The sequence below is a fragment of the Littorina saxatilis genome, linkage group LG13, assembly GCF_037325665.1.
Source record: "Littorina saxatilis isolate snail1 linkage group LG13, US_GU_Lsax_2.0, whole genome shotgun sequence".
NCBI classification, from domain to species: Eukaryota; Metazoa; Mollusca; class Gastropoda; order Littorinimorpha; family Littorinidae; genus Littorina; species Littorina saxatilis.
In genome coordinates this window covers 28,138,235-28,152,423 of record NC_090257.1, presented here as the reverse complement: position 1 = coordinate 28,152,423, position 14,189 = coordinate 28,138,235, and the positions used below count along the sequence as shown (strand labels likewise).

Below are 14,189 nucleotides of genomic sequence, written 5' to 3'. Positions count from 1 at the left end.
CCGCATTTTACATTTCATTCTGACATTGACACCTTCAGGTGAACGCGTCTTTTTGCCGGAAAACAAGCACGAACCAGAAAAAAGTGGGTGGAGTCCCATTTTTGTCTTCTCTCAAATACACTGACCAATGACGTGAATCCTTTCTTGGCTATCGAACAGGAAACCCTATTCCATGCATATATTACGCTTCGTCTGATTGGATGATCTGCTGCTTGAATATGCAGATGTCATCATGTCAATCTTACAAGAAGGCTTAAGCCTAGAACGAACCTTTGGCCGAGTCTCACTTGGTAACGGTCGTGGTCTTGGACACATAGCATTAGGTCGTGTTGAACTCCAGGTCTTAATTACGTCAGTATTAGCCAATGCGGTGCACATGGGGATGATATAAATGTTATCTCACGTCATTTTCAGCCAATGAAAAACCTGGAAATGAAGATTAAAAACCAGAGTGAGTCCAAAGGTCGCTTCCACAACATGACGGTTTTGGGCGTCGATTCAACATTGGTGTGTGATTCTCCCGAGGAAATACTTAGTGAAGGGACAACAGGTAAGCTGTTCATAATTCTCTTATTTTGGGTACAAGTGTTGCTTTTTCATACCTTAGTTTGTAGGTCCAAAATAATGTCCCCATAATGTTGTGACCAGAATTTCATGAAATGTTAAAGTACACTTCAAAAGAGAACTTGAAATTTGTGAGAAGATCAGTTTGGTTGATATTGATCAATATATTACGGGTCTGGAATCCAAAATGGCCGACGCTTACATTTTGGTTAGCGGCATGCACACCGTTGTCCTATATAAATGACTTTGAAATGGGTCATAATTATGTGCAATTCAGAAAACTGCTGCATTCTTTGCAGCCAAATCATGAAATGCTGAGTGTTTCTAACACCAGAGAATAATGTCAGTTTGGCTTCTCACTTTCATTTCAAACACCATTGATATTTCTGAATTAACCATGAAGAGTTTGCATACCAACAGACTTGGTTCATTTGCAAAATGTTCTGATTTCTTTCTATTTAGTTTGTGGTTATTACATAAAAACTGAACTAATTTCCCGGGAAAATCTAAATGTTATATAACAATTCACAACAATGATACAAGGCTCGCTTGTGTTTATTTGAGACGGTGCCAATGAGATTGAGGGTAACTGGGGCAAGTTGGACTTTATTCCTGAAAAATGTACGAAGAAAATCAGGTTGGGTCTTGCTGACTAGTTTGACCACCAGTCTGATGTTAGATACTCCATGGTACTTTGAATTTGGCTACCACACGCGAATAGCTTGTCTGTTGTTGTTGTTGTTGTTGTTGTTGTTGTTGTTGTTGTTGTTGTTGTTGTTGTTGTTGTTGTTGTTGTTGTTGTTGTTGAAGCTTTTAGTTTCGCAACATATTCACGGTTTTTGAAAACTGTTAAATCCTTCGAACAATGTACTTAAAATAAGCGTAATTACAGTCGTTCGATGTATTGCTTAATAAAGCAAGCTACCAAAATGTTTCAGAACAAACAATGGGGGCCTGCGAATCGGCAACTTCGCTAGATACAGACTTCGACGAATCAGGTTTGTTCAAAATCAAATGTTGCCACAAATAAAATAGATGCGACTTGAACTGCAATCAGTTTGCTTCTTCTCAATCTTTAATCTGCCTTGATATTAAATATACTTTTTTTTCTCGTGCTAACTATTTTGTTAACTATCGTAGATTCTTCCAAGCAGCACTGTCTCGGCCGAAGAGTTTCGGCCAGACTTTTGACTGGTTTCGGGGAACAAATAAACCCAGTCTGTTTAGTTTCATTCCTTTAAGCCGACAGATTGAGTAATGTTTTGAAATCGCTTTACGCAACTTGTTTTTCCTACCGATGACTTGAATTTGACTTTTGTAGCTTTATGTTTTTCTGTCTCCATTAATTCAACATTTGCGTGAATAACAAGCTGTATTGGTATCTAAATTCGTAGGTTCAATCGGTCGTCTTTGTAGACAGGTTCGACTGTACAGTTAAGACCAACAGAAATTTGGTTTAGGGTAACGTCATGTCTTGTCTTGTTCGGTTATGTCTTGTCTTATGTATTTTTCATCTTTTTTAAAAAACAATTTTCTAGATTATCTTATATAACTATAAGTGGTCGTTGTCTATGAATTTTTTTTAATGCTTGTATGTTATTTCTTACGAGGAAACTTTTTATATGTAAAATGTTGAATTTTATTGTCTAATGTAAAGCGCCATATGAGACTGCCATTTGGCGGTGAACAGCGCTATAAAATAATGTTTTATTATTATTATTATTATTATTATTATTATTATTATTATTATTATTATTATTATTATTATTAACGTGACCGGCACGGTTGGCCTAGTGGTACGGCGTCCGCCCCGTGATCGGGAGGTCGTGGGTTCGAACCCCGGCCGGGTCATACCTAAGACCTTAAAATTGGCAATCTAGTGGCTGCTCCGCCTGGCGTCTGGCATTATGGGGTTAGTGCTAGGACTGGTTGGTCCGGTGTCAGAATAATGTGACTGGGTGAGACATGAAGCCTGTGCTGCGACTTCTGTCTTGTGTGTGGCGCACGTTATATGTCAAAGCAGCACCGCCCTGATATGGCCCTTCGTGGTCGGCTGGGCGTTAAGCAAACAAACAAACAAACAAACTAAACCAACACATTTTGTTTGGGCCTAAAACATTTCAGTGAACTGTGGAGTACAGTCACAAGGGGGCAATTTAGTGCTGATGTATGGCTTGCCAGGTGGAGCAGAAAAACCCAACTTTGGCTGGAGGAGTACTCAAGGGTAAGATTCATTCCCACTTTCTCTTTAACAGTGCAACTTGTCTTGTCTTGTCGTGTCTTGTTCGGTCATGTCTTGTTACCCTCATAACAATGCATCTTGTCTTGTCTTGTCTTGTTCGGTCATGTCTTGTCTTGTTCGGTCATGTCTTGTCTTGTTCGGTCATGTCTTGTCTTGTTCGGTTATGTCTTGTCTTGTTCGTTCATGTCTTGTCTTGTTCGGTTATGTCTTGTCCTGTCTGGTTTGGCCTGATCTGGTCTGGAGACGCTGCTCAAAGATGTCAAAAACGGCCGTTTGCGCAGCGTTCCATTGTTGTGGCGTCCTTGGTCGGTACGGAAACGGGACCTAGAACGGTTGTGTGGAATGGGGGTATAACGTAATGAGTTAATTGTTACCTTTGGAGTTTTCTCAAGCAAATGCTTACATTATTACCCTCTTATTTTGTCTTATCTTCTCTCTCTCTCTCTCTCTCTCTCTCTCTCTCTCTCTCTCTCTCTCTCTCTCTCTCTCTCTCTTTCTCTAGCTCTCTCTCTTTCTCTCTCACTCTTTCGCTCTCTCTCTCTCTCTCTCTCTCTCTCTCTCTCTCTCTCTCTCTCTCTCTCTCTCTCTCTCTCTCTCTCTCTCTCTCTCTCTCTCTCTCTCCACCCCATATATCCTGACAATAACGCAAAGAGTGAATGACATCATATCCGCATTGCGCATCAGCCCGGAAGACTGTGAACTTCTATTGTCGCACTTGTTCTTAACATAATTATGCAACTGAAGAAAACCCTGTGCTTACTGCCTCATGTCCGCGTGCTGTTTCTTTCTCTCCACAGTGGCTACCAAGCCCGCTTCCGAGCCACAAGGAATGGACGTATCTGTGGTCACGACTCTGGCATCATTCCAGGACAAGTGTACAGTAGTCTGGGCTCGGTCAGTGGCTCTCATATCATATTGTAAAGCACTGTTCACATGGCAGATTTACAACCCGAAATCCCCCCCCCCCCCCCCCCCCCACCAACTTTTCATGTGATTTCGTTCAGAAACAAGTCAGTTGAAAATCGCTGCCAATGTGAACAGTGCTAACGTTCAGACAAGTTCTAAGCAAAGATTCTGAGCGATCCGGCATGGAATAACTTAATTTTTTATCTTTCATATTTTTTAAAGTAAATGAATATTTTGTAAGTTTCTTCGTAAGTCAAACATCTTGAATGATTGGCATTACACTGTCCGCCTGTTTGTGTTCTGGCAGGCCTCGCACGGGGAGAGCGGGAGGTCCTACCGAGTGACCATGAGCTCTGGTGGTCAAGATCTTAGCCGCTACTTCTGAATCCTTGCTGCTGAGGCTTTGACACTGGATCAGCTAGTTGTCAAGACGCAGAAACTATGAGTCTTTTGGCACTATTTTGGCAGTGCCGTAGAGAGGACAAATATGTTGTGGATGTTTTCATATCTTAGACAGACGAAAAGACCATGACAATTGCCCTTACAGGATGAACTAGTTCATCAGCCGTGCTTTGTAGTTTGCATCTTCAAAAGGCCAATTTTGACATGTTTAGGTAGTATAAGAAAAGACTCTCTCTGTCTCTTTCTGTCTCTCTGTCTCTGTTTTTGTCTGTCTGTCTGTCTCTGTATGTGTCTGTCTGTGTGGGTTTTTTTTTATCTTTTATTTCCCCATCCACTGTTTTGGTCTCTCTCTGTCCCTCTATATGTCTGCCTTTCTGTTTGTTTGTCGCTCTGTACTGTGGAACTGTAAACCATTTCTTGTGTGAATTACATTTGTAATCATGTAATGCCTGTGATTTATATTTAAATGGTGAATATCATTTATCGTTTAGATTTTGTTCAATGACACTCCATTCAAAAAAGTATACAAAGAAGACAAAAACCACATCTTATAATTGCTATCTTTTCGATGAAGTTCGTGTCATTAAAATCCATGTCACAACCCTTGATAGTTTCCATGATACGCGAGAAGTCGGCTTTCAAATGATTGCAATGGACGAACGTAGGAAATCAACCTGTTCATGTATTTCTAACTCTTCCCCCCATCGACCAGAGACATATTTGGAAACGCTATATTTTCGGGAGATCGCCTTCAATGGTTAAAATAACTTGGTTGAAACAAGAAAATATTGCTCGCGTGACATGGTTTTCATCGGTACTCAGCTCTATAGAACGACCCCACAACTAACCAAACATGTGACTATACTTTGGGACTGAAAGAAGACGTGTGTTTATCTCTCATTTGTTTTGTTAATAAAAAAAAAGCTGACGGTCAACACTGAAAGTTAAGTGTTTAATACTTTCTCGAATGTTTCCTATTGAAAGTTTTATGATGCTTGAATGTTTTCCTCAATTCTCATTGAGAATAATTCGTATAGCTGCCTTATACAAAATTGCTGATTTGGATGGGTCATTCCGTTTGCTTTGAGAGTCTGACGCTGAAAGTGTTGCATACTAAAAATAAGTCCCCATCCTCTCTCTCTCTCTCCTCTCTCTCTCTCTCTCTCTCTTGGATGTTTATATCATATATGCAATGCATTATTGCAACTATGCTGCAATTTCCACACTATATTGTTTTTCCCATTTTTGAATGTGTATACAAAACCATAACCCTTTTCTTATTACTATTTACATTATGTACGTCTGTAAGTAACAATAACCTTGTCAATTTTACTATCTATATTATGTGCGTCTGTATTTAAGTGTTTGTATAAGGGACAGGTTGTAAGATTAGGCTTTGCCTAAAACCTCTATCCTTTGGTAATAAAGTTCAGTTTCAGTTTCAGTTTCAGTTTCTCTCTGTTTCTCTCTCTGTGTCTCTATCTGTCTCTCTTTCTCTGTAAATGTCTCTCTCTCACTCTCTCTCGGTCTTTCTCGGTCTCTCTTTCTCCTATCTCTTTCTCTCTCTCTCTCTCTCTCTCCTCTCTCTTTCTCCCCCCTCTCTCTCTCACTCTCTCTCTCTTCTCTCTCTCTCCTCTCTCTCTCTCTCTCTCGCTCTCTCTCTCGCTCTCTCTCTCTCTCTCCCTCTCTCTCTCTCTCTCTCTCTCTCTCTCTCTCTCTCTCTCGCTCTCTCTCTCGCTCTCTATCTATCTGTAAATTCAAGCAAAATGACCATGCTTGGTTTTATGAGAACAGAATATCAATTTTAGCACTTCCTAAATCATACATTATTTTTCGTTGTCTTGCATGCCTTTTCACAGACAGTAAACCCTAGCTCAGGCCAGTACATTGATTGTTTGAGGGCTTTTTCACATTAATCGTTTTGTTGAACACTATAACAGCAGTCCGGTTTGCCCCAAAACCTTACAATTCACAATGTGTAGGTGTGAAAATGTTCCTTGAATTCCAACGCAAGGGATATCATGTCACACACGTATGTCGTAAAATGCACTAAAACCTTAGATGTTTGATGTGTGGGTAGCATAAGAAAGGAATACAAGATGCGGTTAAGATACGTTTCTACCTGGGGAGAGGGTGTGATGTTGCCAATAAATGTTATCGGAGTTACCATCAGACACTGTAAAAGGAACACACTCAAGAAACATTTAAAGAGGCAGTTAGCTTTAACCAGCATTGAACTGAAAGCGAAGCAGGTGGTGAACTTTTTACTTGGTTTGTTCCAATTTCGAATTTTGATCGTCGTACATGAACGCATCGCATCCTCTGATGTTTCTTTGTATTGTTTTTGTGTTTGTTTTATCCTAAAATGTGAGAAAAGCAATTGTTTCAGTAAACATTGTTTGAATATAAAACCTAAGTAACATCTGAAACTAAACAAAAGGCATTTATGTCAGTTTTTCTTTTTTATTTGTGTTTACTAGTTTACCTACCTTCACGCAGCTAGTAGACTGGTGTGCAAATTTGAATGGTCCCAAAAACCACAGTTCTGTGGTATGTTTTACGACTGAGGCTGTGCTTTTGAGACGAATATGATAGCCGTATACTTCAACAGTGCTAAACAAAACTTTTCAATTCTTCATTTTGCTATTCAATCGAACAAAACATGCCATTTTCACTTCAATAACGGCTACGCAAGTGTTAGCTCTGGGGGGTTAAATTTCAAGAAAAGAGAATATTGTGGTCTGGAAAAGCTCCCCGCTCAGCAAAATTCACAAGTTGCAACGCTTGAGCGATAAAGGAAAATTCTCCACTTTTCGCGAAAGCACAGCACAGCCATTCCCGTATAAACGATACCGCCCGCCATCTTAGGTCTGGTCAGGCTTTAACATGGCGTCAGGTCATCTTTCCACTGGGACATATTCTAACAATCAACAGGCTGTCTGGTTTCTGTGCAGAATTTGATTGTTTTTGTAAATGGGGTTAAGAACTTAATAATTAAGTTCTTAAACCCATTTACAAAAACAATCAAATTTTGAGACAAATTATTTGTCTCAAAATTACAACTCAGGACGCAGTCAGAATGTTGATTGTTGATATGTGTCCAAGGGGGGGGGGGGGGGGGCTTTATCCCATGCAATAAGCCAGGCAGGTGTGAGATCATGAGCAGAACTTTATACACGAGAAGGACAATTTTTGTTTGTTTGTTTGGTGTTTAACGTCGTTTTCAACCACGAAGGTTATATCGCGACAGGGGAAGGGGGGATCGAGATGAGATAGAGCTAGAGCCACTTGTCAATTGTTTCTTGTTCACAAAAGCACTTATCAAAAATTTGCTCCAGGGGCTTGCAACGTAGTACAATATATTACCTTTCTGGGATAATGCAAGTTTCGAGCACAAAGGATTTAACATTTCTTACATACTGCTTGACAAAAATCTTTACAAAAATTGACTATATTCTATACCAGAAACACTTAACAAGGGTAAAAGGAGAAACAGAATCCGTTAGTCGCCTCTTACGACATGCTGGGGAGCATCGGGTAAATTCTTTCTCGTTCCAACCAATATGGGACTCCCCCTAACCCGCGGAGGGTGAAGGACAATATCAGCACCATATTAAAGAAGATTTGAAATAGTCATGCTTTAATAGAGAGTTTTTGTTTTTGATTAAAACATTTTAACTTGATTAGTACGCAAGAACAGAGACTCCGACTTTGGACAGCGCCCTAACGGACAAGTGGTGATTTGGACCATTATTTCCTCAAATTTCAATGCAATTTTTCCAAGCTCATCTTACGCTACTTTAATCTAGGCATGTTGAGATACGTGTGATGGTTAGAATTTAAACATTTTAAAAAATCAAAGTTTGGAAAAAAACAGCTGAAAGTCAGCAGAAACTTTCTTCCCAGATTTTACAAATCTCTTAGCAGAGAAATAGAGAGAGTGAAATTGAACATGTTTTTCTGCTTGCCGTGAAAATTCATGGACAATACAGATTCCTGTTTGCACAAGTGAAGAGAACCTGGTCCATGCAGAGATTAAACCCTGCACGTGTTTCAACGACCTTGTCAGAAATCCGTCATCTGAAAACCTTTGGCTCGACATCAATTCGTAAAGCCTGTCCTTATTGGAGCCCGAAGTCGACTTCGCAAAGACTTTGCATTGTCTGTTTTACCGAAAACTCAGTGCTAAAGCTTCCTGCTGCCAGCTTCGTGAAATATACTTCACGTAGTCGACTTCGCCCAGTTAAGGACAGGCTTTACAACCTACATTTTTGGACTGAATTTAATCGAAGGTAAAATTTCATCGAGGCCTGTAACTATTCAAAGTTGCAACAAGTATTCATACAACTGCCCAGAAGCATCATACCTAAGAACAAAACACAACACAAAATAATAGCATTAAGTGCATAACTTGAAACTGGACATTGAAATTTAAAAAAAAAAAGTTTGTAAATATGTGGGGTTCAACAATAAAGCAAACAAACGAACAAATAAACAGACAAAAAAACAAACAAATAGACAAATTGAAATCACAAAAGGGAACATATAAGGCAACTCCGAGGAAGAGTTCATTAATACAAAGCTCTGAAGAACTGTGGGTTATATAGCAGGACAGTCAAATCATGACAACGTGGGCACGGGAAAGATTACAAACCTTAGGGGTTCAGTGTTTGAGTTTTGGTGGTGGTTATTTTGTGAAGGACTAAACATTTTTTAACAGGGTCTCTTTAACAACATGAGGCTTTCCGTGCTTTTTCTACAAGTTATTTGTGCACCTGCTTGCCTGCACTTATTCACAGCGACTTTAACATGACCCTCATCGGCAGCCCCAGCACAGCAGAGTTTCTTTGTGACGTATTCTCAAGACGGGGTTTTTAATGTTTAACTTTCTTTGCTTCGGCCTCAACTTCTAATCTTTTTGTCTCAGCCTCAACTGCTACTTTCTTCGCTTCCCTTTCCTGAATTCTCTCTTCTCTATCCATATGATCTTGAGCAAACTTAAATAAAGCTTCTGCCTTTAAGCCATGCTTCTCTCCCAATGCCAAATAATGATCATATGTGCTACCACCAGTATCACTATGCTCAGCCATCTTTACAATGTCAAAATATCAAAGTAATCTCAAAGTAATACAATGGATCCAGTAACACACGTTCACAAAATTGTTTTCAAAAAGTTGTATCATACACCAGTTTCTCGCAATACTAAACACACACAAAAGAGTATCATAAAATACTAAACTACAAGAAATCTTGTGCCTTTTTAAAAACAATCCTCAAATTGTTTACTACTTAACTATTTACTCAACCAGTCTCAAAAATAAACAATAAACTTAATAGTCAAAAAAAAAAAAATTAATTTGGAAAATATCAGATTAAACAATCAATAGCAGCTTCAAACACTTGTCAATCAATGTCAAACTTAAACTAACATCTTTAGAACATCAACAACAACAAAAAATAACAAACAATTAACTAGCAATGTCAAAGTTTCTCAAACCCAAATAACCCACTTTAAATGAAAAATTCAATTCCACACACCACTAACCAGCGTCAAATCCTTTAAGGAAAATCAATCGCCAGAGCAAAACCAAAACAAAATTTAAATGTTCACAACAACAACAACAACAAACAAACAAAAAATTACCCAAAAATTTGTCCAAGTACAACTGTTTACAAATTACTACTTACCAAAAAAAAAAATAAACAAAAAACTTCCCCCAAACCAACAACTAAATATGAAACAGTAATCTAGGGGAGATAATCACCCTATTACTAATCCAACTACAAATAGGAACAACAATAAAAATAAACAAAACACAACTCAAAAAAAAATCAGAGTCCAAACAAACAAAAAAAATACAAAATTTCAGAATTTATACACACACAAAAAAATGGCACACCCTATACTATTTTATTTAAAATAAGCCTGCACCTCAACGACAACAATCATACACAACAATCAATCCAAGATAGAATCTAAGAGAAATTAAAAAAAAATTATAGGAAAGGGAGCTAGAATTTAGATAGAAAGATAGATCTATAATAAATACACAGAACAGGAAGCAAACAGAAACTAAGGCCCTCTACGACGAAAATACAGTTTAACGACCTCTCTGCTTAGAGCAATTTGGGTCAAAGATATCAGAGCCGAAGCTCTACGATGTGTGCCTGGGAAGGCCCTCTCTACGTACGAACTATACAACTACGTAGACCCCTAGAGCTGGAGAGGGGGTGTCCAATGACATACACATAAACAAACACTACAACACGCAAAGTATGAAAGTATTTATATTTAGCTACCCTGTAAGCACTTCTTTATCAACCACTATTTCTCAATTCTGAAAGGGAAGCAACTGCTTTTTAACTACAACAAAAATCTATCCTAAGAAACCAAAACCTATTTAGGGCTACGTCGGGGTCACCACTGTCACGAAGTGGTTTGCATGTGAATTTAATGTACGTGTTCTGCCCTATTGCACTGTCTCTACCCTTTCACACCAAACACTTCAAAAACAGACTTTGGGAGGATGCAGGCTCATTATTTCCTCAACCAAAAAAACAGCATACTTCTTCACTTTAAATACATCAATACGAAACAACTTTTCAACACACAGTTCGCACAATCTTCCAGCTTTCACTCAAGGCATGTAAATACATATTATAACAATACTTTCTCAAATATAGATTAACGCACACAAGAAGTACTAACAGACACTCACGAGTTCGTATTACGGCTCACTGCATGTCGCCAGTTCACTTACTTGTCTCGCTGAATCCTCGTAGAATAATGAATTCAGATGCCAACACACAGAGATGCTAACACACACCTTTCGCTGAAGATGCCGACACACACCTTTCACTGAAGATGCCAACACACACCTTTCACTGAAGATGCCAACACACATCTCATGGAAGATGCCAACACACACCTTCCAGGTTTCTCCCCGAGAAACCCTTCCGCCCGTAGCGGAAACAACCGTCGTCAGCTACGACCGGTATCGATGAAGACTCCACTCGTCTAGTCATCTGCGCCGAGGTGGTCCCTTGCTTCCACCGTCGTCTAGCGCTTCTCTCGTGTAAGGTCCCTCCCTTATACGCCATGGAAATCCCTCATGGAAACTCCTAAAGAATTTAACCAAATCTTAATACAACATTCTCTAAAACCATCTCTTCTTCCAAACGTTCATGTACCACTCATACATTCTCGTTCATTCCACGTTCACATTCCGTCCACATTCAATATCCAAACTAATACTTAATCTATGAATAACACTCCCCATACAAAGCATGACCGTCTTAAACATAACATAAATGCGTAGCAATTATGTTCAAGAAATTCCCCATGAAAAACCGTGAAACAATTACCTCAAGAATTCTCTCAACGCTTCACACTAAGATTGGGTGCACTTTATACACACTAACCTTTACGCTCCAACTATGTATTCCAACGTCAATAATATACAACATAGTAAATCATTTACTTTAAGAGACCCGTCTCTTGAAAGAGTACTTGTTCCCAGAACAAGTCTGACACACGCTGAACAACCTTCCCGGTTGAAAATCTCAAACGCTGTGACGTTATTTACCCCCGACCAGCTACATGTCTCAAACACAGCTCATATCAAGCTAAGCCAGTTTTGCGTGGAACACAAGAAACACGTGAATAACGCCAGTCCGGTCAGCTACCATCGCCTGTACAACATTTAGGGAGGTTAAAAACACGACGTGGTTTCACCTCACAAATATGCTACTCACATCTTTGTGACAGTGAGTTCCGAGTAAACATTTCGTACAAAAGTGTTACTCCCCCGACGAATAAATAACGAATAAATTACTTCACCCCAACACGAGCAATTTAACCTCCCATGCCAGGTGTACGAAATTTTTACTCCCTTATCCCCTGTTAGTCTTGGTGGTGGAAGGGGTGGAAGGAGGGTAGCGCGACATTCGTGTGCGCGAGATCACTTTTTGGCATTTTCCCTTCGCCTGCATCCCATTTTTGCGTACGAGATTTGTACTGGAAGTAAAAAAAATGGGGAGTAAAAATGTCGTGGAGGGAGTAATTTTGTCGTGCCTTGGTGAGTTCTTTTCTCGTACGAAAAGTGTACTCGGAGTAAGAATTTCGTACAAAATATTTACTCCGGAGTAAATTTTTCGTGGAGTAAAAATTTCGTGTTACACCGGGGCCCCTTGCTGCGCACCGGGGCCGAGCCACGAGAGGTGAGTTTCTGCACTAAATCTTCTGTTGTCTCCAAAATGACATATCATCACGTAACTGGCGTTTGTACTTCGACCTAAGGTGTTATAGCATCCCATCATCGATTGTATTCTTTCCCTCGATTCAATTGTGAACTCTGAGCTTCGATTATTTATGCTTTCCCAGTGAATTATGTGCAAATTCTGACTTTCCACAGTTATTACGGAAAATCAAGCTTATCAAACAAGCTGCAGATAATTGGAATGTAATTATTGGTTATTTGTTGACATCTGGCTCAAGTGGTGTCTACGAACTTCACGCGGTTGAATCCTATTTGTTGAATCCCTACCGTCACTGAACGATTTTGTTGCTGCGCACCGGGGCCATGTCTCTATTTTGAGGGCTGCGCACCGGGGCACTTATGTGCTGTGCACCGGGGCCAGTGAAGTATGTGTAAATTCGGACCTTCCACAGTTATTACGGAAAATCAAGCTTATCAAACAAGCTGCAGAGAATTGGAATATAATTATTGGTTATTTGTTGACATATGGCTCAAGTGGTTATTGTATACATGTACGGTGAAGTGTCTCACCAAATTTCGCATCATGCATGCACCAGTGTTGTGTTTTTAAATGTTGTTTTTATCCGTTCTACAATACCTGTCTATAGTGTTGGAAACATTTAGTCAATCGGTCGGCCTGAAATTAAAAGAAGTCGCGAAAAGCAAAACCACAGTCACTGCATTTAGTCAATCTGCAGCCTTACATATTGAAAATGAACGAACTATACAGCATCGTTTTTCTTCTTAACAAGACTAGTAAATTATAGGTTGGCCAAAACCCTGCGACCAAGACCGTGACAGCGCTGACACATTGTCTTGGTAAAAACAAGCCAAATAAACCTAATTCGCACAAAACGTATTATTTTTTTAAAGATTTTTTTACAATTCAAACACAAAATATGTGTATATTTTTGGATTCAGGAGACGATAACACAGTCACATACGATACATTCATCAACGTAGGCCTCATAAAGTTTGGCAACTTCTGTCCCCAACTGTAGCCATAGTTTGGCAACAAAGGATCCTTCTTTATCATGTATTATCGGGAAGAAAATTTCCCAAGTCCATCTCAGTATTCGTTTGTGGGATAAGCTAACCTCCAACTTCGCTGGCAATATACCTGCGGGCGCCTGTACCTGCCCGCGCATGTGTATTGCAAACAATGAGAACAAGAACTACAAGAACTCTCAGCGGAAGAAAATGTTCCATGTTTATGTACTATTTTAATGGACAATAAAGTGATATTATTGTTATTGTTATTGAACTACGAGAAGAGTAGACGATGTTCTCAATAAAGCAATAGATGATTGCCACATACTGGGAAAGGGCTTATCAGTGGCTTCTTGATTGCATAATGACCGTCCTCTTCAAGCATGTTCAAATATTTATTTTTTATTGACAGTCGTGCTTGAAGAGAGCGGTCATTATTCAATCAATTTTGTAAGGGACAGGCCTATAGACATTGCGGAACCGAGGTCCCTGCAGGTAACAATGTGAAGAAAAAAAATCTAGCAGACGACAGCTAGTGTTGTGTCCCCTCGGGACAAGCTGACAAACAAACAAAGATCCTCAAGTACGGTCGCAACCGAAAGCAGTATGCTACACACTTTGAAGGAGCATAATAACACGTTTATTACTGGCTGCGGTCATCCTGACCTCAGGTCAAAATGAGTTCGGCTCATTCTCTCCCTGACAGGATGCCTTGGTTTTCCTTGTCTGGTGAGGAAATCGATTTTTTACATATTTAGATTTTTTGTAATGTGTTATGGATATAAGCAGATTCGCGATCGTCGATAATGATTTGTCATGTTGTTGTG

At 39.5% G+C, this 14,189-nt stretch overlaps 2 protein-coding genes across 2 annotated transcripts in view; both read left to right on the top strand.

Annotated features, from left to right (window-relative positions):
* The window catches only part of LOC138945442 (uncharacterized), a 387,771-nt gene that overhangs the window by 364,425 nt on the left and 9,157 nt on the right, over positions 1–14,189 (top strand). The window lies entirely within an intron of this gene.
* On the top strand, positions 280–5,049 carry LOC138945425 (uncharacterized). The gene is made up of 5 exons (XM_070316855.1): positions 280–550; positions 1,503–1,562; positions 2,689–2,788; positions 3,604–3,700; positions 4,020–5,049. Exons 1-5 carry the CDS (start codon positions 418–420, stop codon positions 4,095–4,097), a joined length of 468 nt encoding a protein of 155 aa, XP_070172956.1. The 5' UTR covers positions 280–417; the 3' UTR covers positions 4,098–5,049.

What these genes read in the sequence shown, in the direction of transcription:
- LOC138945425 (XM_070316855.1), top strand. Translation starts at nt 418, where the DNA reads ATGAAAAACCTGGAAATGAAGATTAAAAACCAGAGTGAGTCCAAAGGT. An exon ending in TACAGACTTCGACGAATCAG is followed by an intron (nt 1,563 to 2,688) that starts GTTTGTTCAAAA and finishes AAAACATTTCAG; the next exon opens with TGAACTGTGGAGTACAGTCA. An exon ending in TGTACAGTAGTCTGGGCTCG is followed by an intron (nt 3,701 to 4,019) that starts GTCAGTGGCTCT and finishes GTGTTCTGGCAG; the next exon opens with GCCTCGCACGGGGAGAGCGG.